Source organism: Nomascus leucogenys, chromosome 12 (genome assembly GCF_006542625.1).
Source record: "Nomascus leucogenys isolate Asia chromosome 12, Asia_NLE_v1, whole genome shotgun sequence".
NCBI classification, from domain to species: domain Eukaryota; kingdom Metazoa; phylum Chordata; class Mammalia; order Primates; family Hylobatidae; genus Nomascus; species Nomascus leucogenys.
The window spans coordinates 88,911,250-88,935,233 of record NC_044392.1 but is presented as its reverse complement, the minus strand read 5'-3'; the positions used below and the strand labels follow the sequence as shown (position 1 = coordinate 88,935,233).

The window sequence follows — 23,984 nt, the reverse complement described above, 5'->3', positions numbered from 1 at the left end:
CTCACTTTCTGCACTGCCCTTTCCATTTTCACAGCTACTTTCCTAGTCCAGATCCTCCACTCATTTATTCATAGACTGTGCTGTGCAATGGCATCAGCTAGTTTTATTACTCCTAATCCTTATTCCTGTTAAATCATTATGGGAACCGTGCGAGACAGATCTTTCTGAAAAAAAACACCTTCAGCTTCTACTCCTCTGCTAAAAACAATCTTTGTTGTCCCCCACAGCCCACAGATAAGAAAACCCCGATTTCATTGGCCAAGATAATTTGAAGCAGCCCCAACTTGTATCTTTGACCTTCTCTCTCTCTGTTTCCCTGCATCTAGCCCCCATTCCGGCCATTGTCTCTTGATGGTACTACTGACACTTCCCCAGACTGTCCTGTTTGTAATAACCACCACTCTTCTGTGCCAGCTATGGCTTACGTTCATTCAGGTGCACTCAGACTTTGAGTCCCGCTTCTGGTTGATCACTCCCTTTCCAGAACTCCTACCACCTTTCCTAGGACCCTGAACCATTTATTAGCCACTTATGTTGTGTTGCATGGTGACAGTTTTTATCTTTTAATGTTCTCTCCTGTTTCTCCAGCTAAATGGGAGCAGCCTTGAGGGCAGAGATCATTTCTCATCCAACTCAGTATCCCTGTGCTTGGGATAGTATCTTTCATATATTAATAGTTGCTGCTCAGTAAATCTTACCACTGTGATGTCTTTTCAATTGCTATTTTAAAAGTGTTTTTGCAGAAGAGACAGTAATAGGAGGTTTTGAAAATCTTAGCTGCTTTTCGTATCAGAGTTTTATGTATGAATTAGAAAATCATGTTTGTTAGATATCCAACTGAATAGTTATATATGAAATTGAAGCTTCTTCTAAGAAAATGGAATGAAGTTGGAGTCTTTCTGTGGTTTTCCTCAAACAGGCATAAAAACATTGCTAAGCACAAACAGATATAAAGATGTTCCGGCCAGGCGCGGTGGCTCACGCCTATAGTCCCAGCACTTTGGGAGGCCGAGGCTGTGGGTCACGAGGTCAGGAGATTGAGACCATCCTGGCTAACACGGTAAAACCCCGTCTCTACTAAAAATACAAAAAATCAGCCGGGAAGGTGGCGGGCGCCTGTAGTCCCAGAATGGAGTGAACCTGGGAGGTGGAGCTTGCAGTGAGCCGAGATCACGCCACTGCACTCCAGCCTGGGCGACAGAGCGAGACTCTGTCTCAAAAACAAAAACAAAAACACCCCAGATGTTTCATCACTTACAGGCACTGAAAGGACACTGTCACATTAAGATTGTACAGTGAGCCCACTCTGAAGTCATTCTTACTGCTAGTGCTTTATAATTATATGGTTGCTACTTTTTGCCAAGTAGTTGTTTGTTTGCTCCATCCTAGGTTTAAGTCACGGTATTTCACCTTGACTGGCTAAAATTTCCAAGGGGAAGGAACAACACTCTCGATTCCTACTGAGGCTGATTCAACTTTGTTTTTTCAAGAAGAGAATGAGTATAGGAGATAGGGGTCACAAAGGGAGAGCTGGAGGCAGAGCCAGAATGACAATCCATGAAATGGATTCTAAGTTCTCTGCTTTGTCCTCATGGGCATTTTGGCCCTGTAGGCAATTATGCTTCGTTAGTAGAATCAACATATGATTATTTTAAAAAGTAAAGTATTCTCTAATATCAGTAATAGTGTGAAGTTTAACTTTTTTCCCCCTTTTTGGCATATATCTTCACACAGTAAGATCAGGTCCTGTTGTTAGGTTTTTCTATGAGTGTGTGTCTGTGTGTGTGTTGAAGGAGGAGATACGGAAATATGAGTCAAATGCAAGCTTCCTGTTCTCAGAAAATAACATTAGTGATTTTGGTAACTTGGAATATTTTAATGAGGAATTTTAGTATGTCAAATGGATTAAATCATGGCATCCAAATTATTACCCAGTTAGGTATTATATTTCAAGTTTATACAATGTTTAATTCTGGGCGAGAAAAACCTAAGAAGTTTCTAGTTTTCTATGGCTTTAATTTGAATACTTTCTTTACTTTTACTGCTAATGTAATCGGGATATGTTAGTTTGCACCTATATGACAAAAAAGTTGGCTTCTTCAGGTGCACATTATTCAGGATTCTAAGCTAGGCACTTTTGGAAGTTGCAGGTATTCTTGAAAGCAGTGGCTCTCAACTTGGCCTGTGCATTAGAATCACCTGCAGAGCTTTTAAAAAATGCAGATGCCTGGATTCCATTCCAGACCCAGAACATCAGAATTTTCTGAGATAAACCCAGGGTAGTATGTTTTCAGAAAGCTACTCAGATGACTTTAAACCACTCTCTCACTAGGAACCAGTAATTTAAGGTCACTTACTTTTTCTTTCAGTAAGTGACCTTAAGGGTTGAAAGGCGCCTTACAAGTCTATGTGGCCAACCATCCAACAGATGATTACCCCTACAATATCCTATAGAGTCAGTTTAATACTTTTTGATGGTCTAGTATATACTGGACAGGATGAACAGCACTTTTAAATATAATTTCTTCCTTTTTCCCTTTGACATTTTCTTGAAAGCCCAAAAGGAAAAAAAAGCACATCATTCCCTTTCTCCTACTTGGCCAATTTTGACTTCTTCCTGCCTTGGGACTAATGCTAAAATTCAGCATGGCTGTTTTGGTGTCATAGCTTCAAATTATTTATTGGCTTATTATGCCAAAACATTTTGTTTTGGCCACCCTAGCCTTGTTGGCATACAGCTCTGGGAATATTGTCAGATGAGGCAACTGCTGCCAGGAAAAGGAGCATAAACAGTTGTTACAAATTCAGAGGCTATTTGGTTTTGTGTTTTAATTTCTTAATACACACATGGCAGATTTAAAAAATCATTGTTTTGTGGAGCTGGTGAATACAACAGCCAGATAATAAGACAAAATTAAACCTACAATGGGATTGTCAGTATGCCTTTCATAGCAGAGATCCAAAGTGGAAAATCTTGTGGCTACACACTATAATTCCCTGTGACAACAATAACTAAAAATGCAAAGTCTGTATTTTTTCCATTTCAATCACCCTGTTGATATGAGTTAGTTCTCATTCTGTCTTTTGGGTTTTGCTAGTTGTCATTAAAGGAAATTCCAGGCAATAAAAAACATATAAAATCCAAACACATTAAGGGTTTTTCCATCTTCATTTTCTATAAAATAACATGGACATTTTTGGACATAAAAGTAATGCTGCAGCTGAGTCAAAACAAGAGGAAATACAGTCTGAGTGATCTCTATTATATAGTTAGTCATTCAAAAGAAAAACAGGCTGTGTGCTATGCAATTTAAATGAGGTACAAAGCAGCTCTTGTCTTCATTCAAGGAATCTTAGAAATTCAGTTAGTTATTTCAGGAAGTAGATAAGAAACCTAAAAGACATTTCCACTGAGATGCATTGTGAGCATTTTAATTTAAAACTACAAGTCTATTGAAAAACCACATACTGTATTTAAGCTCCATTTACATGACAAAGGCACAAAAAATGGAGTGGTGATCTCATAATTATTTTCTTACCACGTCCTTGTAGTATTTTTATTAAAAGTATTTTTAGGTAATAATTTATTGTGATACAAAAGAACAGAATTACTGATTTTAAAAAAGTCCACCAAAGAAAACTATAGCTGCATCCCATAAACATACACAAATGTAATATATGAAAAAAATGAAAACAAAAACAAAACAAGACAAAACAACAAAAAATCCCTCTCCCATGGGGTTAGGAAGGTGAGGATGCTCCTCCTGCTGCCCGGCCAGCAGATGGCACAGTCCCCCAGCCAGTCAGTGCTGCAGTACCTCCCAGGTGGGGTCAGCAGCTTCCTCCTCTGAATAGTTTCAGGAAAGTTTTAGCTAAAGGTACCACCTCCCCTGACCTCCCTCCCTCCCTTCCTTCCCTTCCTTCATCTTTCCTTCCTTAAATTTTTTTTTTCTCCAATTGACTGGAAGAGTGAATGCTACCAGTGAGGTCGAGTTAAAAATCATTACTGAGAATTACTGTGAGTCCCTCCTGAGGCAGATATTACTATCTGTCCTCCTGTGAAGATAGCATGTAATTAATCCAGGTTTTTGGAAAAGAAGGCAATTTTAGGGAGGATCTAGAAAAAGAACAAGGTGAGATGTGGTATAGATTTACTCTTTCTTATGTCTTTTTCCCCCTTAATTAAAAAAATTAAAAACAGGGTAGTCTGTGGAAAAGACAGGCATCATGTAGAATGGGAAAGCAGGGGGTTAGGAGTTAGGCACACTTAGTTATTGGAGAATTATTTCTGTAAGTCAATCATAGCCTACTTCCAACAATGTAACATATATATTTTTCCTAAACTTTATATATTACACTTTGTATGTTATAATTTAATTTTAAAGTATAACACACAAAGTGGCCCTCTGGACCATGACTGCCTCCCTTCTTCTTAAAATAACTATTATTCTGACAGGTAACAACAGTAGAGAGTAGCTTTGCCTCTTGTTTAACTATGTGCATGAAAGAATAGAATATTTATTCTTTGCGGGGTTGGCTTCTTTTGTTCAAATTATGTTTTTGAGAAGCATTTCCAGCTTTGGAGTCACTGGAGTACTCATCTTTTTAGAGAAGGCAAACATTCCTTCTGGAAGAGTACAAACAGGTCTAATGCCTGTGTGCTAATTAATTTGTCTTACATTATTTTTTTTTACAGGTAGAGGGGTATGAAGGTGAGATGCAAAGTTGGCAGAAAAACTATAGAAAATGCAGGTTGCTCTAAAAACTAATTTGGCCTAAATAATAGTATTTCTAGGATCAGACTTGCTGTTAAATATCTAGCATTTGTTCAAACCAGCCTAACTTCTAGTACCTTTGCCATATGGATGGTAAAATGCAGTAATAATGTCTTCCTTTCTTCTTTCCCTAGACTGGTACCCTGTATTAAATGTGCTCTGGTGGCCAGGCGAGGTGGCTCACGCCTGTAATCCCAGTACTTTGGGAGGCTGAGGCAGGCAGATCACCTGAGGTCAGGAGTTCGAGACCAGCCTGGCCCACATGGTGAAACCCCATCTCTACTAAAAATACAAAAATTAGCTCGGCGTGGTGGCGGGTGCCTATAATCCCAGTTACTCAGGAGGCTGAGGCAGGAGAATCTCTTGAAAGTGGGAGGCGAAGATTGCAGTGAGCCAAGATCAAGCCACTGCTCTCCAGCCTGGGCAACAGAGTGAGACTCCAACTTAAATGAATGAATGAATGAATGAGTGAACGAATTTATGTGTTCTGGGCTTTTTAGCTGAGAATTGCTAAACTCTTCCTAGGTGGATGATTTCATTTAAATATGCCATGCACACACTATTAAATCTACTATAATCTCAACTGGCAAGATGATGATCTCCATAAGAATCCACTTCATTAACCAAGAGTAGATTGCAACCCATTACAAAGTATTTCAAATGCAATAAAACTACCCAGAAACCCTTGGGGCTCTCAGCTTTACCTTAACATGGGAGAAGTAGATTCTGAAGGAACCAAGTACCCAGAGAGCAGTGACAAAGGTAAGAAGTAATCAAGCTTTCAGTGTGTAGCACAGGAAGGCACAATTCACCTCTGTTTAAGTAATATGCCCTTTAAAGAGATGCCCAAGTGGCCAGGGACTTCTCTACAGAGGAAAGAACTGAGACATCAAGGTTTACAAGGGAAAAAATAAATATCTGGTACCAAACTCACACCTTTCCTGAGACTGCTCAGATCCTGGATACCAACAAACAATGGAAAGTCAGGAGGTAGGTGGAGAGACACGGAAGGAGCAGACAAGCTCAGCTAGAATCAATCTATGGCAAAATAATTAGAAAAGGTTTTCTAATTAAAAAAGAAGATTCAGTATGGAGTGGGGTAGGCAACTGGGGCCAGGGGAATCAGGGCCCAGGAAACTTGTTTCTGGAACCGTTAAGATCCCACTCAAAATGATTATTTCATCAGGTCTCAGTATTTTGAACTGTAAAATGGGAAAAACAAAACCAATCACACTTTTATCACTTGTAAGTGATATATTTGTCTCTATTCATCTGTCTTCCTGCCTGTCTATAATAACATGGAGTATTTATATTTCTATGTTAGTAGTTAGCAATTAATAATTGCCCCATTAGATCTAATTAAACTAAAGAGCTTCTGCACAGCAAAAGAAACTATCATCGGAGTGAACAGGCAACCTACAGAATGGGAGAAAATTTTTGCAATCTACTCATCTGACAAAGGGTTAATATCCAGAATCTACAAAGAACTCAAACAAACTTACAAGAAAAAAACAACCCCATCAAAAAGTGGGCAAAGGATATGAACAGACACTTCTCAAAAGAAGACATTTATGCAGCCAACAGACACATGAAAAAATGTTCATCATCACTGGCCATCAGAGAAATGCAAATCAAAACCACAATGAGATACCATCTCACACCAGTTAGAATGGTGATCATTAAAAAGTCAGGAAACAACCGGTGCTGGAGAGGATATGGAGAAATAGGAACACTTTTACACTGTTGGTGGGACTGTCAACTAGTTCAACCATTGTGGAAGACAGTGTGGCGATTCCTCAAGGATCTAGAACTAGAAATACCATTTGACCCAGCCATCCCATTACTGGGTATATACCCAAAGGATTATAAATCATGCTGCTATAAAGACACATGCACACGTATGTTTATTGTGGCACTATTCACAATAGCAAAGACTTGGAACCAACCCAAATGTCCATCAATGATAGACTGGATTAAGAAAATGTGGCATATATACACCATGGAATACTATGCAGCCATAAAAAATAATGAGTTCATGTCCTTTGTAGGGACATGGATGAAACTGGAAAACATCATTCTCAGTAAACTATCTCAAGGACAAAAAACCAAACACCGCATGTTCTCACTCATAGGTGGGAATTGAACAATGAGAACTCATGGACACAGGAAGGGGAACATCACACACCGGGGCCTGTCGTGGGATGGGGGAGGGATAGCATTGGGAGATATACCTAATGTAAATGACGAGTTAATAGGTGCGGCATACCAACATGGCACATGTATACATATATAACAAACCTGCACACTGTGCACATGTACCCTAGAACTTAAAGTATAATTTAAAAAAAGAAAAAATAATTGCCCCATTATTAATTTTATTGATGGTTATAATATAGAAACCAAACTGCTCTCAAATAAATAAAGCAGCTGAGTTCATGGAAACCTGAGTTTCACCAACCCATTTCGAACCTGTGACTATTTCCTTAGGAGAGCTCATTATTCCCCAGATCAGTTTGTCCTCTTATTTTCACTACAAGGTAACATGACATTTTTGATGCTAGAAACATGGCAGGTGGGCATTCACCAAATCCACAGGCCTGTGGTTTAGGCAGTACATTTGCTGATGGAAAATGCAATCTCCAACGAATGCCTTTCTAGCTAGTGAGGATTATTTATAGGTTCTGACAAGTAGAAAAGGAACGTCATTATTAACACTAACTCTAATGAACTCTACAGGAAGGAGGACTATAAAGTCTTCATAGGATGCCCTTAACAGATGTGGTCTGAGAAAATTTGACCATGGGAAGGGAAAGATGAAGAGAGAAATAGGGGTGAGTTGCCAAGCCATGCAATAGGACTTAGGGCTTGGGTTTTTTTTCCTAGGTCATCAGTGGTCCTCTTTTCTGACTGCAGGGTCTTCCTTTTCCACTGTTGGTCCAACATCCCTGAAACAATGCAGGGTTTTCTCCTCAAAGACCTGCTGGTACCCAGATTGCTCCCTCACGGTGATAATCTTGCCTTCCTCACTGTTAAGGTCCTACTTCTTCAGATCTCACCTGCCCCTTCCACCTGTACCCCTGGAAACCCACTAAAAACTCCTTTACAAGTTGAGCTGGTTTGCTCATATCTCATGAATGTACTTTGCTCAGTCTTTGCTTATGCCATGTCCCCACCTGTAATTTTCTCTCATTGAATTCTACCCTGTCAAATGCCATCCATCCTTCAAGACTCACATCTAGTCTCGTTTTCTCTACAAAGCTTTCTCTGAATATCTAGGCCTCAGGGAGTGCCCCCTTTTCCTCCGAACTTTGAAGAGCAGTTAGGGCCTGTAGCATATAACGTAGTGCTAATTAGTCATATTTGATTACCTTTTGTTATGTGTTAGTCTCTCTAGGCTATTTGAGTTACAGACCTATTGAGGTAGGGACCAAACGATTTGAGTTAGAGACCTAGTCTACCCAGAATGGCAGAAGGGGCCACTTTTTCTAGTTGGTCCACCCAGAAGAAGTTCTTTCTGCTAATACACACAAATGCATGGTATAGACCAGCTTAAACCCTCTCATCTTATAATCGATCTCAGACATATGCAGACCAGCCTAGCTACCACGGATAGATACCACAGTCCCTAAGGAGAAAAATAATCTTCCTAGAACTCCTGAGTGACACCATTTATCAAATGTTTTCTTTCAAGACACCAGCTTTTTTTATATGCAAGAAGTTGACATGAACTTCCAGACAGAGCAGAACAAAAAACATTCTCTAAAGTAAACGAACAAAAGCCACCATGATACAAATCAAATTCTGAGACAGATTGTTCAGCAACAATAAAAGCCTCAGAAACAGAATCAAAGATACAGTTTGGAAAGAGGCAGAACAAAGGCCAGGTGAGCTAGTTGAAAGAGTGGCAGATAATACAGAGGGGAAATTTAGCTCAAGGAAATGATTGCTTCCCAGCCGAACCACCACACTTGGCACTGAGGTAGAAGAGAAAAGACCTGAAAGAGCCTCAGGGCCCATAGATTTGCTGTCTATGACTAAGAGGAAATTCTGGCTTTGGCCCTTTAATAAGTCATGCATGCTGGTGTGCAGGACCAGCTAAGAGGAAGGGGCTGCAGTCCCGACCCACCATTTAGTATTAGCACTATAACCTGGGGTGAGTCACTTGATCTAGTTTTCTCATTTGCAAAATGGAGATAATACCACCTCTCTCATTCATTTATTCATCCCTTCATCAGACATTTATGAAGGGCCCACTGTGGGCCAAGTGCAAAGGAGCACAATGATGAGCAAAACAGACACAGTCTTTATCCTTATTGGGTGTCCAGATCATCTCACGGGGTTGAAGTTACACAGAAGGAAAGGGAAAGCACTGCACTGTAACAACAGAAGGTCATCTTCTTTATCAATGACTTCCACTCTTGATTTAGCTATGTGACCTGGGCAAGTCTAATTTTCTTCTGGCAAGTCTACTACCTATGAAATGAGGAAATTTCTGGTCTTAAAATGTTATTATTCCAAATGCAAATGAAGAAGTTAAGCTTTTTAGGTACTTCTGAATCATGGCTTTCTGAAAGATTACTATGAAATAGTCCAGATGCAACAAAAGGATAAGAATAATATAACAAACCCTGTGTACCAACTCTCCAACTGAAGTGAGAAGACATTACAAGGAGCTCTATCTGGTGGCATGCCCTCCTTTCCCGAGGGATAATGTTGATGAGTTTGGTGTTTATTATTTCGAATCATGGCCTTTTTTAGGAAATCTGGTGTGTAACTAAAAACAGTTCACCAGTGAAGAGTTCTCCCTACACTTAGGTGTTCCTGGCTTCTAATGAATGTGAGGTCACAATAGTGCACATCACAGAAGCTAAAATACCTGCCTGTTCTCTCCCTGCCAACCCTGCTTGTTACTCCCCCAGCAGAGAGAATGTGAAAAGCCCTGTGGCAGGCACCCCCACTACATTTAGAAGGAGCACAGTTTTGTATTTACCTTAAGGGCCTTCTGTGCAGATTCACTAGACCCAATTGCAATCAGGTTAGGCCCAGCCATGCTGCAGAAACTCTTCAAATGCAACCCATCTGCCACTGGCACTGTGGAGACTGCATAGTCCTACGTGGACAATAGAAAAACAAGCAGTTTAGTATTGCAGAATAATTCTAAAACTGATTAAAAACCTCCCTGAACTACACCTACTCCTTGAAGGCTGACAGGGACCTTGAATATTTGGAAGAAAAACTGGGACCCACAGCTTTGGATATTGCTAGTTAAATGAAGACTGCTTCTAAGAAGACAGCAGAGTCACCAGATGTGTGACTGCTGCAACATCTTTGCTGGCTGTTTGATCTATGGAGTGGGCTACTCTGGGAGGGTGTATTTGAATATCCTGTGTAAATAGTGGCTCAGCTGGAGACTCACATCCTCATGGGGAACGGAGCATCTTGAGTTATATCCCTTCCTATGCAGTGTAGAGAGCCAATCTATTGATAATCAATAGAGTAAAGGGACCTTAAAAGGATGTATGTGCAACACCTAGCACAGTTTCCAGCACACAGAAGGCACTCAAGCACAGGTGACCCCTGATTCCAATCTAAAAAAAATCTGTATTTCATAACAGAGTCAATTGGGTTTCCAGGTTTTTTTTTTTTTTTTTTTTTTTTAGAGACAGGGTCTCACCATGTTGCCCAGCCTCATTTGGAACTCCTGGGCTCACGTAATCCTCCTGCCTTGGCCTCCCAAAGTGCTGGGATTACAGGTGTGAGCCATCACGCCCGGCCTTCCAGATTTTTTTTTTAAGTTGTTGATTGTTCCAGGAACATCTGCCAGGTGGTTGTATAATTATACACTGGGAGAAGACAGAAGATGCCCAGGCTAACTTTGTTGTTCTTGTGGTAGCCCAATGAAGCTGAATTATTGAGGAATTTGAATTTTATAGCTTCTAAAACTTCTAGTAAATGTACAAATATTATGAATTATTGTACAAAGCCAGTGAAGCGTAAACACCATTACTCATGACATTGATTCAATGGTTCTATGATTATTTATTAAGTAATTACTTTGTGCCAGGCATAAACTATCTTTTACCTACCTTAAAAGTATCAGCCAAGATTTCAGCACCTCGTTGATTTGTCCTTTTGGAAAGGCCCACAAAAAATTCTCTGCCTATAATAGATGTCATGGAACATAGTGAGCGGGTGGCACCAGTGACTGTACATCATTTCTTTTATCTATAAATAATGACCTTAAAGCATCACACAGTTCTGTCTTACCACAGAGGACAGCTTCACTAAAGAGACTACAAAAAATGATTTCAAACTACTGCCCTTAAGAATAAACTTTTTCAAATTCAAAAGGGCAGAAAGCAGGATGGTGGTTTCCAGGAGCCATGGGGAAGGGTAAATGGGGAGTTATTGTTTAATGGATAGGAAGTTTCAGTTTGGGAAGATGAAAAAGTTCTGGAGATGCCTGGTGGTGATGGTTGCCTTAACACTGTGAATGTTCATGCCTCTGAACTGTACACTTAAAAATGGTTAAAATGGTAAATTTTATGTTATGTATATTTTACCACAATAAGGAATGAAATTTTTATTTAGGCAATAATAAACACATTGATAATCTCTGATCAGAAATTAAATAACAGCAATGACAATTTAACAGTAAAACAGTTCCTCAAATAACATCATTTTGCTCAACTTTGATGAGGGAAAAGAAAAAATCGATTCTGAGCTGGGGCCATGGTCTGTAGGGAGTTTGTACATTCTCTCTAGGCCTGCATGGGTTTCCTCCCACATCCCAGAGCTGTGCACAGCAGGTGAATTTTCATGTTTACAGGGTCCCAGTCTGAGCAAGTGTGGGTGTGTGTGGGTGAGTGTGCTGTGATGGGATGCTGTCCTGTCCAGGGCGGGTTGCCGCCTTGCACCCTGAGCTTCCAGGATAACCTCCAGCCACCCTCCATGGCCCTAAACTGGAAGAAGTGTGTTAGAAAATGAATGGATACAAATGATTGTAATAAAGTATCCGATAATCATACAAATGTACAACAATAAACAGTGTTGTAGGAAAGTGCTCAATGAGCCCACCATATTTGTGATTGTTCTGAGCTGTATGGTGGGAGGAGGGGCTCCTTACACTTTTAGCTTTGCAAACATTTATTCCCTGATTTAATCCACCACCACTACAACTGCTGTCACTCAGTAATTGGCCAAAAATTGGGCAATTATCTTGTTTTTATTAATTTAAAAAAATGTACATATGGCTGACATTTATTTCAATGCTTAATATTATAAGTATTTTGGGTTTTGATTTAGAAGCTGGGTGATATTTTTGTGACTAGAAGTATGCCAGAGGAACTTAACTCTTTTTTATATTAGCCTATGGTAAAAATGGTTTTGTTATATGTCACTTCGCTTAAAAGTCACAGTTTCCACGAACCTATCAACATTGTTATGTGAGAATTTATTATACTACCTTTTTTTTTTTTTTCACTAAAAGAACAGTACTAGACATTGTTGATAAATTCGGATTCTTTTCTTATAAAATGATCACGTGAGGCCTGAGGAAACAATCTGGGGAAAGTGAGTTAAGTGCTGACTGGTCTTCAGGTCCGACCTCTAAGAGCCCTGTCTTTGAAACTACACATCCATATATTTGAAATCAAAACATCAAAAGATACCTATGTACAAAGTACAAAATTTCTGCAGGATGAAACTTCCTTCTTATTTGACTTTTCTGAAATTCAGCAGTTTTTCTACTCAGAAGGCAAAACACTAGATAAAAATGGTCTCTTAGTTACAGGCAAATAATTATAGTATGGAGTTAGGCAATACATAAATGTGGGAATTCTCATCTTCCCTTTATTTATTGAAATTCCACATAATATGTGGAAAAGATATTGAAAGAAAAATATCTTTTTGCCTCAGAGTATTATGGTAAAGTATAAGAAGAGTAGCCATGCAGAAGGAAGTGCTTGATAGATTTTATAAATATAATAACTTTAATCTTCATAATGTCCTTATTAAAGGGGCAAATGACATAGGTCAGCTGATGTTATGACAATATCCAAGGGCCTATGTTGTTGGCAGACACAGGAATCTTTTGTGGCACACTGACAGTTTTTTGGGTAATGGTATGATTGTGTTGTCCTTTAAGAAAACTCACTATATAAAGATCAAAATTTAACTCAAGGAGAGGTATTTTACTTGAAAAAAGTATTATGCACTTTATTAAATAGTCAGCTACAATGAAAAAATACCAAGTTTCCTTAATTCTTTCAAGATAAAAATAGGTTTATAAATTATTTATAACTTTTAAGAAAGTCTTTTAAGAAAAACATAATACTCTGAGGCAAAAAAGTACTGATTTCTCTCTGAAATATGTTTTCCCACATTTCATGTGGAATTCTTTTCCAAGAAACAAAGGGAGGATGAAAATTTCCACATTTATATATATAACAAATTTATAGCGTGGCATGCATACCATTTCCATTTTAAAAGACTAAGGTGTTTAGAGCGTGATGTGGGCTGATTGAAAAAAAGAAAAAAAAGGCTAAGATGTGATGGGAAAGTACAAAGAGAAGGATGCTGCTTATCTCTTCAAAGTAGGTTGGACTTCTGTTTCTGGCAGTACGTTGGATGAGATCTCCTAAATAATCTTCCTGATGGAAACAACTGAAATACTGAAATGGACATCTAAATTTTTTTGATGTCTTTTGTGTCATTTTCTTCTATGCCAATTCACATTTTTGTTTTTCCCCTTCCTGTCTCAGTCATTTATAGGAGAAACCAGGCCATTTTTCCTACTGACTGTCCTACATTCTTGCTTTGACTGGTTGCTTCCTCTTATAACTTAGCATTTAAATTTTTTCCTTTATCCTTTGTATTTTCAGTAAGCAGGCAGTTTCATGTAGATGGTTAATTAGATGCTCATTCATATATTTTTTAATAGGACTACTGTGGGTTCAAGTGGCATCAGCCTGATTCCCTCATTATAAAGTTTCCTGTCAAGCTTTCATATAGCAGTTTTAATATCATTTGTTGATCATTGCACAGATCGATTATTTTTATTAGGAATCTGCATTTACTGGCTGCAACCCTAAAAAGAAAATCTCTCCTCAAGTATTTGGTCTACTTGAAATAAAATTCATAAACGAAAGAAAAGCTAAATGCTTGAGTCTTTCTTTTACATATAAATTATTAGAGTTAGGAGTTAGTGTTCCACCAACTTGCAATAATAACCAATAAGTTTTTTTTAAAAAAAAACATCATTACCTTTGAATGAATCAAAGATTAAATCACAGTGGAAATTAGAAAACATTTAAAAAAACTAAATGATAACAAAAATATCCATATCAAAATAAGAAGGAGTCTGATAAAGTAGTACTTGGAGGCCAAGTTACATAGCCTTAAAAGCTTACATTAGAGAAGATGAAAAGCTAAAATTAATGAGATAAAATTCCAACTTGAGATGTAGAAAAAAAGAGAACAGAGTAAAAAGAAAAAAATGTGAAGGAAGGAAATACAGAAACAGAAAAGAAACATTCAAGAGAAAGAGTTCAACCAACCCAATAGGTGGTCCTTAGGAAAGATTAATAAAATTAACAAACCTCTGGAAAACAAAGAAAGAAGGCATAAATTAACATTACCAATGAAAAGATAGCTATAGTTGCTGTGAAGCTTAAACAGATATTAGAAAATATAAGTAACTTTATACCCAACATACTGAAAACTTAAAATAGATAAAATCTTAGAAAATGGAACACATCAAAACTGACTCAGGAAAATCTAAATTGTCACATAATCATTAATGAACTAAATCAGTTTTAAATTTCTCCATAAAGAAGGCACAAGAGCCTGTTTCCAAAGTTTAAGGAATATATAATTCAAATAGTATTGATTCCAGAAAATAGAAAAAGAGGAAATATTCCCTAACACATTCTATGAGGCTAATGTAATTCTTTTATCAAAACCAGACAAGGATAACAAGAAATATAAATTATAGGCCACAAAAATAATAGTCATAACAAAATGTTATCGAACTAAATTCAACACTGTGTTAAAAAGAGAATACATCATGATCAAATTTGATTTCATGCTGGGGTTGCAAGACTGGTCAAATATCAGAAAATTAATTAATGAAATTAACTATATCAACAGATTAAAGAAAATCATATAATCATTTCAGTGACACAAAAAATAGTTTACTCTATCACCTGAAATTCATTTCCAGGTGTTTACTTTAGAGAAACTCTTGTATATGTTCCCAGGAGAGACACACAAGAATGTACACAGAACCACAGAAGATAATCCACAAAAACTGGAAAACATCCAAAAACACATCAGTAGTAAAATTAATACATACATTATGGTGTATTCTTATCACAGAGAACTATACAACATTGAAAATGAACTATAGCTACACACATCAACTTAGATCAAAAGTAGAAAAATCACCTAAGAGTTCATATAATGTGACTCTGATAAAGGTATCTTGTAGCTTTATAAAACTACAAGACAAACAAATCTAAAACAACATACACTTTAGAAATACATGCATGGGGGCAAAACTCAAAGAACAACAAAGCAATAATTAACACAAAATTCAAGACAGTGGTTACTTGAGGCCGGGGGAGAGGCTGGCTGTGACTGGGGACCCCACAGGGGTGTCTATGGTCCTGGCAATGTTCTATTTCTTAAGTCAGGAGGTGGACACCCAAGTGTTCATTTTATTATTGATGTTTAAACTATACATAAACATTTTATAACTGTTTTTTAATGTACTCTATATTTCACAAAAATAAATAAAAGTAGAGGTAAGTTGCTGTCTATTTAAGAGAAATGGGATTGAAACAATTTTTGCCAGTAGCTGCTTGCCTGACTGACAGATTTCCCAGCAGGAACAGGATTTGGAAAGCAGCTTTCCTTCTGTCCACTTCCTGATAAATTATTAATGAGGCTTTGAATTACAGAGCAAAGAGGACATAGAGCACATAGAAAATGTTACAGACCTTATTTCTTATCTAACTCTTCCTAATCCAAAAATTGAGTGGTAATAGTTGTATAACATTATGAATGTAATTAATGTCACTTGAATTGTACACTTAATAATGGTTAAAATTGCAAATGTTACGTTATGTGTGTTTAACCACAATAAAATAAAAGAGATGAAGAAAAGTGACAAGTAGAAAATAGAAGGCAGGAACACATATTAGGTGTGAATGGGGTGCCAAGGAGGTAAAGATATCCCAACATCATCTCAGTTTTGAACAAAGTAACTATTAACGCATTAGCTTAAGTATTGAATATAACAAATAAAAAAAGTCTACAGGTAGTATCAAAGGCAAGCCTAAATGCTTAGTACCTACTTTGAAGATAGGTCAAAACTACTAGGCTTGAGATGCTAGGGAAAGACCTTTGACCAAAAGAAGAGACTCCTAGTGTAAGTTGCAATTTCACACTGAGGAGATTTTAGGGGGTCTTTCTGGCTCATCTGCTAAAATAAATGGTTGTGAACATAGCTTGGTTAAGCCATATTTCAAATGTTAACAGTACCTGCTTACAATAAGTTATTCATTGCATGGCTATGTTCTGATAAAAAAGAGTTATATTGTAAGGAAGTGTGATTTACACATCTAACTTTTCACAAAAGCCTATTTTGTTAGAGAAACAGGCTGTTGTTCTGTACTGTCAAAAAGAATGAAAGTGCCATCAATGGGAGACACAAAGAATATTCTAAGGGGAACTTACTAGGCAGATTCAAAGAATGCCTGAGTCTGCTTGGGCACACCCAGAGCTAAGAATGCAGCGTAGGCCTTCTTGACTCCTTGTTCTGTGTTCTTAGGGTTCAATGGGCATGCAAACCAAACCCCAGAGATGGACCACTGCATGTGACAGTGGCAGCACAGGTGCAGTACACAACTCCAGGGCATACTATTCACACAATCCCTAACAAGAATGGCGCCCCCAGAGCTGGCAACGTGGTGGCCCCACCCATAGCGACAGCATGTGACACTTAGCAAAGAACTACTTAAATGTCACAGAATAAACAGTATTCCTTCTTCAGGAACATTAATTATGTCCAAAGTAAGCAACGCAAAACATTATTTTGATATTAAAACAAAAATGGCTATATCTTGACTATACATATATATGAGATTCAATATAAAATTCACATCAGCCAAAATATTAGACTTCCAAGAAGCTTCACGCTTTCAGTGGGCCACTTGGGGCCACATTCCCAAGTCCCCGAGGACCAGCCTTTGCTGTCAGGGCTACATTGGTGAAATGTATTCTCTGACATGTCTGGGAAAATAAACTCTCACTATAAATTAAAATTACTATTGATTATCTTGCTCATCAGTATAACCAGAATGAATCTGGGGACCCAGATTTTACACATGATTTTATACAACACTAATTATATGACAAATGAGTTGAAAAGGTTAAATGCTAAAATTACTGTTTCTTTAGTAGCCACATTACACATTGTAAAAAATGACTCCAGTTAGATCAATAATAATATTAGCTGTTCATATTTTGTTGAGTTCTGCTATTATCCATCTGGCATTAAGCCAAGTCAATTTGCATAGAAATTATTTAAATCCACCTTGCCATCTGGAAAGAAAATTATTTGTAAATGACACTAATCTTGAATTAAGAATCCTTTAAATACAAACCAGATATACAGTAACACAATGGAAAACTATGCAACTTATAAATTCATTTTGTAGAAGAATAAAGTAGAAGCAAGACACAAAGTGGTGATATACATACCAGTAATGTTCTTGTAAAGATATGCAAATGTTTACATACGAAGTGCTAAAAGGACATATATACTAAATACTAAAGTGATTGTATTTGAATAGAAGGTCATTTTTTTTCTTATTGTGTTTTTCTGTATTTTCCAATTTCCCTCCATTTAGCGTCTATTACTTTGGTAGTTAAAACTACTACAATAGGCCAGGCACGGTGGCTTATGACAGTAATCCCAGTATTTTGGGAGGCCGAGGTGTGCAGATCACCTGAGGTCAGGAGTTTGAGACCAGCCTGGCCAACATAGTGAAATCCCATCTCTACTGAAATACAAAAATTAGCTGGGCATGGTGGCACACACCTGTAATCCCAACTACTCAGGAGGCTGAGGCAGGAGAATCGCTTGAACCCAAGAGACAGAGGTTGCAGTGAGCCAAGATGGCACCACTGCACTCTGGCCTAGGTGACAGCGAGACTGTCTCAAAAACAACAAAAAAAAACAACACAAAAAACTATAATAAAACAAGTAAATACAAGCCAAGTATTGAAAATATTCTTGGATAGAAAAAAATAAATACAACTATACCTGTGAATAAAACGTCTCCGCCATCTAAAGTTGCATTTTCATCTTTCATCTCTATTATATTGAGCTGAAGTTTTTCTAATGCTTCTTTCATCATGTCAACCTGTTGAAAATAAAATGATTCAGATTAATATGCTACAATTTCCTAACAAGAAAAAACCATCCAAAACATCTAAACACTAAATCATGCTCTCATGTGCACACACCCACACACATCCACACTCATATACACACCCATCCTTGTGAATATATAATGTATGACCAGTCATGATCATTTGTAAGAGAAGAAATGATCTGTTAAAAATTGTTTATTTTGTTCCCTTCTAGTGTAAGATTGAGTCAATATAGTGTCATTTTTTCTGTAGAAAGGCTGAGTAGTTACAATACTGTTGGAGGCTGACTAGTTAAGACACTGTTGGAGTACAACCAGTTACTGCACCATTGGAGGCTGACCAGTTCGGCCACTGTTGGAGGCTGACAAGTTAGGGCATTTGTTAGAGGTTGACTAGTCAGGATATTGCTGGAGTCTGACCAGTTAGCACACTATTGGAGGCTAACCAGTTAGGGCACTGTTGGAGGCTGACTAGTTAGGGCATTTGTTGGAGGCTGACTAGTTAGGGCACATGAGTAAAGGAAGGTGGGAGGCAAAGCACCCAATTATCCTACCCTTGCCAGGAAATACAAGATTCCATTTTAAATCTTATATCAGTCATTTAGTCAGAATTGCACACAGTATAATACATGGAAGGAATATCAATAACTCGTAACTTCAAATCTCAACCCATAGGACAATCATTGTTTTCTATTCAAATATTTTCTAAAATGTCAAAACATCCTTTGCTTCTCTGTAAATCTGAACTGTGTTAGTTATATTCAAACAGTTAATATGATTACCCATCTTTTAAAACCTAGTTCCTTAGAGGTGATTAACAAGTTCAACAATTACAATCAAACCAATGAATATTTGAAAATAAATTTCAGGAATTTCTATGATTCCAGGGCACGTCTAAAGCAGAGATATTCTGGGTTGAATTAAGGAACACTTCTATTGAGGCTTACTTTAATATAAGAAATCAATGTGAAGCATAACAAATTGAAGCTCACAATTTAATTCAAATCCTTCCAGTAGCGCAACAAAACAATTTAAATATTTTCAAAGGTCTGCAAAACCTTTAGGATAGTAAAGACATACAATGAGATGACTTGAATAGGGGATAAGGGAACAAGAGATCACATCACACTGGGCAAAGCAGGTAGTTCTGCCAAAATACAACATGCTGAGTACACAGTGTAAATTGTCAGTGAAGAGTTTAAGAGACACAAATAGAGCAGAGTTACTTCTAAAGTAATAAAAATATGGAAATACTTTGAGAACAAGCCTGACATTCATCCATTCAAAAAACATTTAAAGAGGATACAAAGTAAAATAAATATATCATCTCATCCTTGTCCTGGAACTCATGTAAAAATTTCACAAACCAGAGTGACTCAGAACAATAAAAAATATTTCCATGGACAAAATGGTCTTAATGTTGTAGTGAATACATTCAGTGACCTCTTTTAACAGCAGAATAGGTTTTCCTATGTAATAGGAAGTGGAATTGTTGCTACAGCATAAAATAAGGAGCAAACACAGTATTTACCATGACTTGTTGGGCTACTATGAACCCAGGAAAACAAAACTGTTTCCTTTTGACATCTCTGCCTCTTTGTCCATGGAAAATTCACTGAGCTTAGGGAGAGATCATGAGAACAGATGTACAGTTACTTTTTGTTTCTATTACTAATGCTACTGCTTCTATTATAACTTAACATTTCAAAGATCAGGAGGAGTTGAGCAATAACACAAATTTTGGTTTTAAAAGTTTGTATGTAACTATGCAACATCTTAACTCAGAAACTGTATTCAATTCTTAAAAGTTGGAGGAGAATAGAAGTAGGGAGTCTACTATATACCAGTTTCAGAAACATTACATCTCTTTAAATGTCCTATGTCTTTGAAAATTAAAAAGTTTTAGAGGATAAAATGTTTGTGGTTTTCTTTTCTTTTTTTTTTTTAAGTTAAAACAGCTGCACTGACATTAAAAAAACTAGTTTTTGTGCAGGGGCAGTACTTAAAAAAATTCAATCACATCTATACAGTCATCAGGATAGGTCCATCCCACACATGTTGATGATACTACATTACTTTCAGAGTTAAGCACATGGACAAGATTTTAAAAAAAATTGTAAACATTAAGTAAACAGTTTTGAGAACTGCAGGGCCATATGGCATCAAATCGGCAATGCTAACCCGAGGGAGATTTCTGGAGGAGAAATGAGAGGCTGAACTCGGCAGGCTGTCCACTGGGAACCACACACTCTTGGCATTGAGATTCCGTTGAAGCAGACAAACTCAGCTGCAAACAGGCCTGACATATGGGTCCATTGCAAGCCAGCTATTCAGGCAGTTAGAACACTAAATATAACTATAGAAGTGGGAGTTTTTGCAGGAAAAGATCCAAACCATGAGCCTTTAAGAAACTGCCCATTCTGCGGTTACATGGCCATGGTTAATGTTGACTTAATTAACTTCCAAGAGGAAAAAAAATGACCAAATAACACACCCACCTTTCATTGAGACAGTAACCCTGCAGTGTGGAACTTAGCATTACTCAGAGAAACCATCAGGACAAACAGTATTAATTCCAACGGCTGAGCTGAATGGGTCATTTTAGCCCACAAAATTAGAAATAAAAAGGGAAAATTAGAAAAACAACCTACTTAATTTAAGCCTTAGAGTATAAAGTATATACAGTAATTTTCATTCTTTACTCAAAAGATTTACAAGACCTTTCTTCTCTCCCTTTTCATGCTACATGCACTTTGATTTCATTTTAAAACAATGTTATACTTGCATTTTTTGCCCCATTTTTCTCCTACTATTTATCACAGCATAGAGTTCTTCTCTGGTCACAGCTGCTACAGATCACCTCTGCTGCTTCCAGTTCTGCTACTTATTAGCCAGTGTCCTCAGGTTATTTAATATTCTGAGCCTCAGTTTTCTCATCTTTAAAGTGGGTATTTTTTCATTATAGTATCAACTTTTTAGGCTCCTTCTGGTCATTAAATACATACAAGTCACACAGTATTTGCTGAATAAATATTGTATTTTTTTATGAATAACAGCTTGTGTATACACAGTGACAGATACTTGCACTATAAAATTGGTGCACAAGAAAAAAGCTGTTATTTTTTCTTATATTTGGACATGTTTCTTGTGTTTTATCCCTCCATGACAGATCCCATCTGCTTTCCTGTGAATTAAAATTATAGATTTTTTTTTTTTGCAAAGCCAGCATACAGTTAGAGCACATACATTGAGGATACATTTAAATTTAAATTTAAATAATCCAAATCTGATTTCCTTCCAGCTCCTGGAAGCTGTCAAGACATGTGGGAAATTTCTTGTGTAACCTCTGCTTTGCAATAGCCCTTGGAAAGTACTACATAAGGTGGGAAGTGGGCCTGTCTGGTAAGATGTTCCACAGGACTCAAAAGAGCATCAGCTAAGATGATATGGAATGATCATGGTCACTGAGAATATTACCACTCTAAGGGACCCAATCAGTCTAAAGAATTTTCTCTTTCTCAATGCCTAGTCTCCTTCCTTACCTTTCCCTTTTCTACTCTCTTCTTTCCTTCTTTTACAGCTCTCATTTCTGTCCTATCATGTTTTCATCATTATCCTGTCTTCTCTTTTCACTCCCTTTAGAACTTCATGGTGAGTGGCAAGAACCAGGGATTATAATAAAGTCTTTATCACTTGTTAGCAATGTGACTTGGATAAATTCACCTCTCTGAGTCTCAGTTTCTTGATCTGCAAATGGGAATAGTGCTTTCTCTCTAACAGGGATTATGTGAGTAACAAATAAGATAATACATGTAAAACACCTAGCTCAGTGCCTGGCATATTGTGCTCAAAACTAGTAGTTGATGATATTATTATTTTGCCCTAAATTAACTCAGTCCTTTGTTTGGATTTTGGCTACCTTTCAAAAACAAGTAAAAGATAAAAAATACAATTTTCTGTATTAAATAAAACATCTTTTAAGTTCAGTTTTCCTTTTGTTCTTGCAAAATCTCCCTCAAACCTAAAATACTAAAAAAACTCCCCCAAACCCCAAAACTCTCCCTAATATAAAACAAAACAAAAATAAGGCCTATATAGTTTTACCAGGAAGCTATATTCATAATAACTTGTTATAGCACTGTTAGTTTAATACTCTTTATTTCAGGGCAATATTTTCCAGTTGACCCTTTCCAAAATTGACTTTTGCTGTTTATTTTCAATAATGCCCCTTCTGAATGTTTCACATCTTCATTCTAAATGTTGTGAATGTGCTTGTGGGGCCTGGTAAACAGTTCTGAGCTGTGGCTCCTTAAAGAATATGCACCAATCTGTTAGCCAAACTGCTTTCCTTCAGCTGTTTCTGCTGACAGATACTATGAAATAAACATGGCCCTCAAAGTTGGCCTGTCTGTGGTTGACATGTCTCAGTCAACCACAGTTCTGCCATGTGCTACAAGCTGTGCTATCACCAATATCACCACTATGTTTTCAATGCCTGCTTAAATTTTCCTAGTTTCTTTGTAACTCATCACATTACAGGACCTTTAAAATTATAGAATCATTCTATCCCTACACTTGTCTAGCTCCAGAGAGTTGAACAACAGCAACATAGCTTTGTTGGTAGTGAGATGGTTTCATTTTCCAACTTTTTGCTGATTTTGTTTTGCCTTTTAATGTTGAGTGTGACATGCAGATAATGCTGAGGAAGCTGCTCAAGAAGCTGTCTTGGCACATCAAGGCACAGACGGCTTGGAACTTGCTGATGCATCAAAGTCACTATATTGTCCGAGGTCATATTCAAAAGGCCACATTTTATTTCTTTATGCTACTTTAATCTTCTTTGTTAATCAGCACATCTTTGGTCACTGTGGCCACTTGCTAGTATACTTGGCTGATTTTATGACATTGCTTAATGTTGTATCACACTTTCACATATATTTTGTCATGTGAATAACATCTCAGTTCAACAAATATTTGGTGGATGTCAACTTTTTTTTTTTTTTTTTCAAATCAGGCTACAATTCTTTTTTTCAAGCCACAGCCCTTGCTGGCCCCTTTGAAATTAATCTAGTGGGACAGATACACCTTCTGAATATATTGTGACAATAAAATGGAATATTTGTTGTGATGCTCGCAATAACTCCAAAAAGTAGAAAGGGTAGATATTAGTATACCCATTTCATATATGAGTAAACTGAGGCTAAGGGAGGTTGACTGACTTGCCGAGTCAAGCCTCCAGGGAGCCCATCCTCATTTTCACTTCACTGTGTGATTGTGATTCTCCTGAGGTCTCATCATAGAGTGCAGCCCACATCAGAGTTAGAGTCCATGCCTTCTGCCTTCCAATTCTGTACATTAAAGTCCACTGGGTATTATAAGATCCTGCGCCAAGGTGACTTTGTATTCCATGATCTCTTCATATCAGAGATAAATGAAATTTCTTTATATTAGGGCCTTAGGATGTTAAGTTATAGAGTGATTAAGAACACTAAGTAATATGAACAGAATATATAAACCACACCAACCTGTTTCACAAAGAAAAACCTGCATATTCATTACTACCCTTTGATTTGGAGATACCTTAGGTTTGTTCAGTGGTTCATTCCTAAATTTTTCCATATGTGCTGATTATTTTCTATTTTTTTGAGACAGAGTTTCACTCTTTTTGCCCAGGCTGGAGTGCAATGGCATGATGTTGGCTCACTGCAAACTTCACCTCCCAGTTTCAAGCGATTCTCCTGCCTCAGCCTCCCGAATAGCTTGAATTACA

At 37.4% G+C, this 23,984-nt stretch overlaps 2 protein-coding genes across 3 annotated transcripts in view; one reads left to right on the top strand and one right to left on the bottom strand.

The window, feature by feature from the left end:
* Nucleotides 1-23,984, bottom strand: part of DDAH1 (dimethylarginine dimethylaminohydrolase 1) — a 155,750-nt gene that overhangs the window by 22,024 nt on the left and 109,742 nt on the right. For both annotated transcript variants that reach the window (XM_030825127.1, XM_012500457.2), the window contains exons 2-4: nucleotides 18,106-18,205; nucleotides 10,862-10,935; nucleotides 9,766-9,885 (exon numbers count right to left, since the gene is read on the bottom strand). In XM_030825127.1, the coding sequence (XP_030680987.1) occupies nucleotides 9,766-9,885; nucleotides 10,862-10,935; nucleotides 18,106-18,205 (294 nt within the window). The remainder of the gene's footprint in view (nucleotides 1-9,765; nucleotides 9,886-10,861; nucleotides 10,936-18,105; nucleotides 18,206-23,984) is intronic.
* Nucleotides 1-23,984, top strand: part of LOC105738391 — a 124,081-nt gene that overhangs the window by 63,293 nt on the left and 36,804 nt on the right. The window lies entirely within an intron of this gene.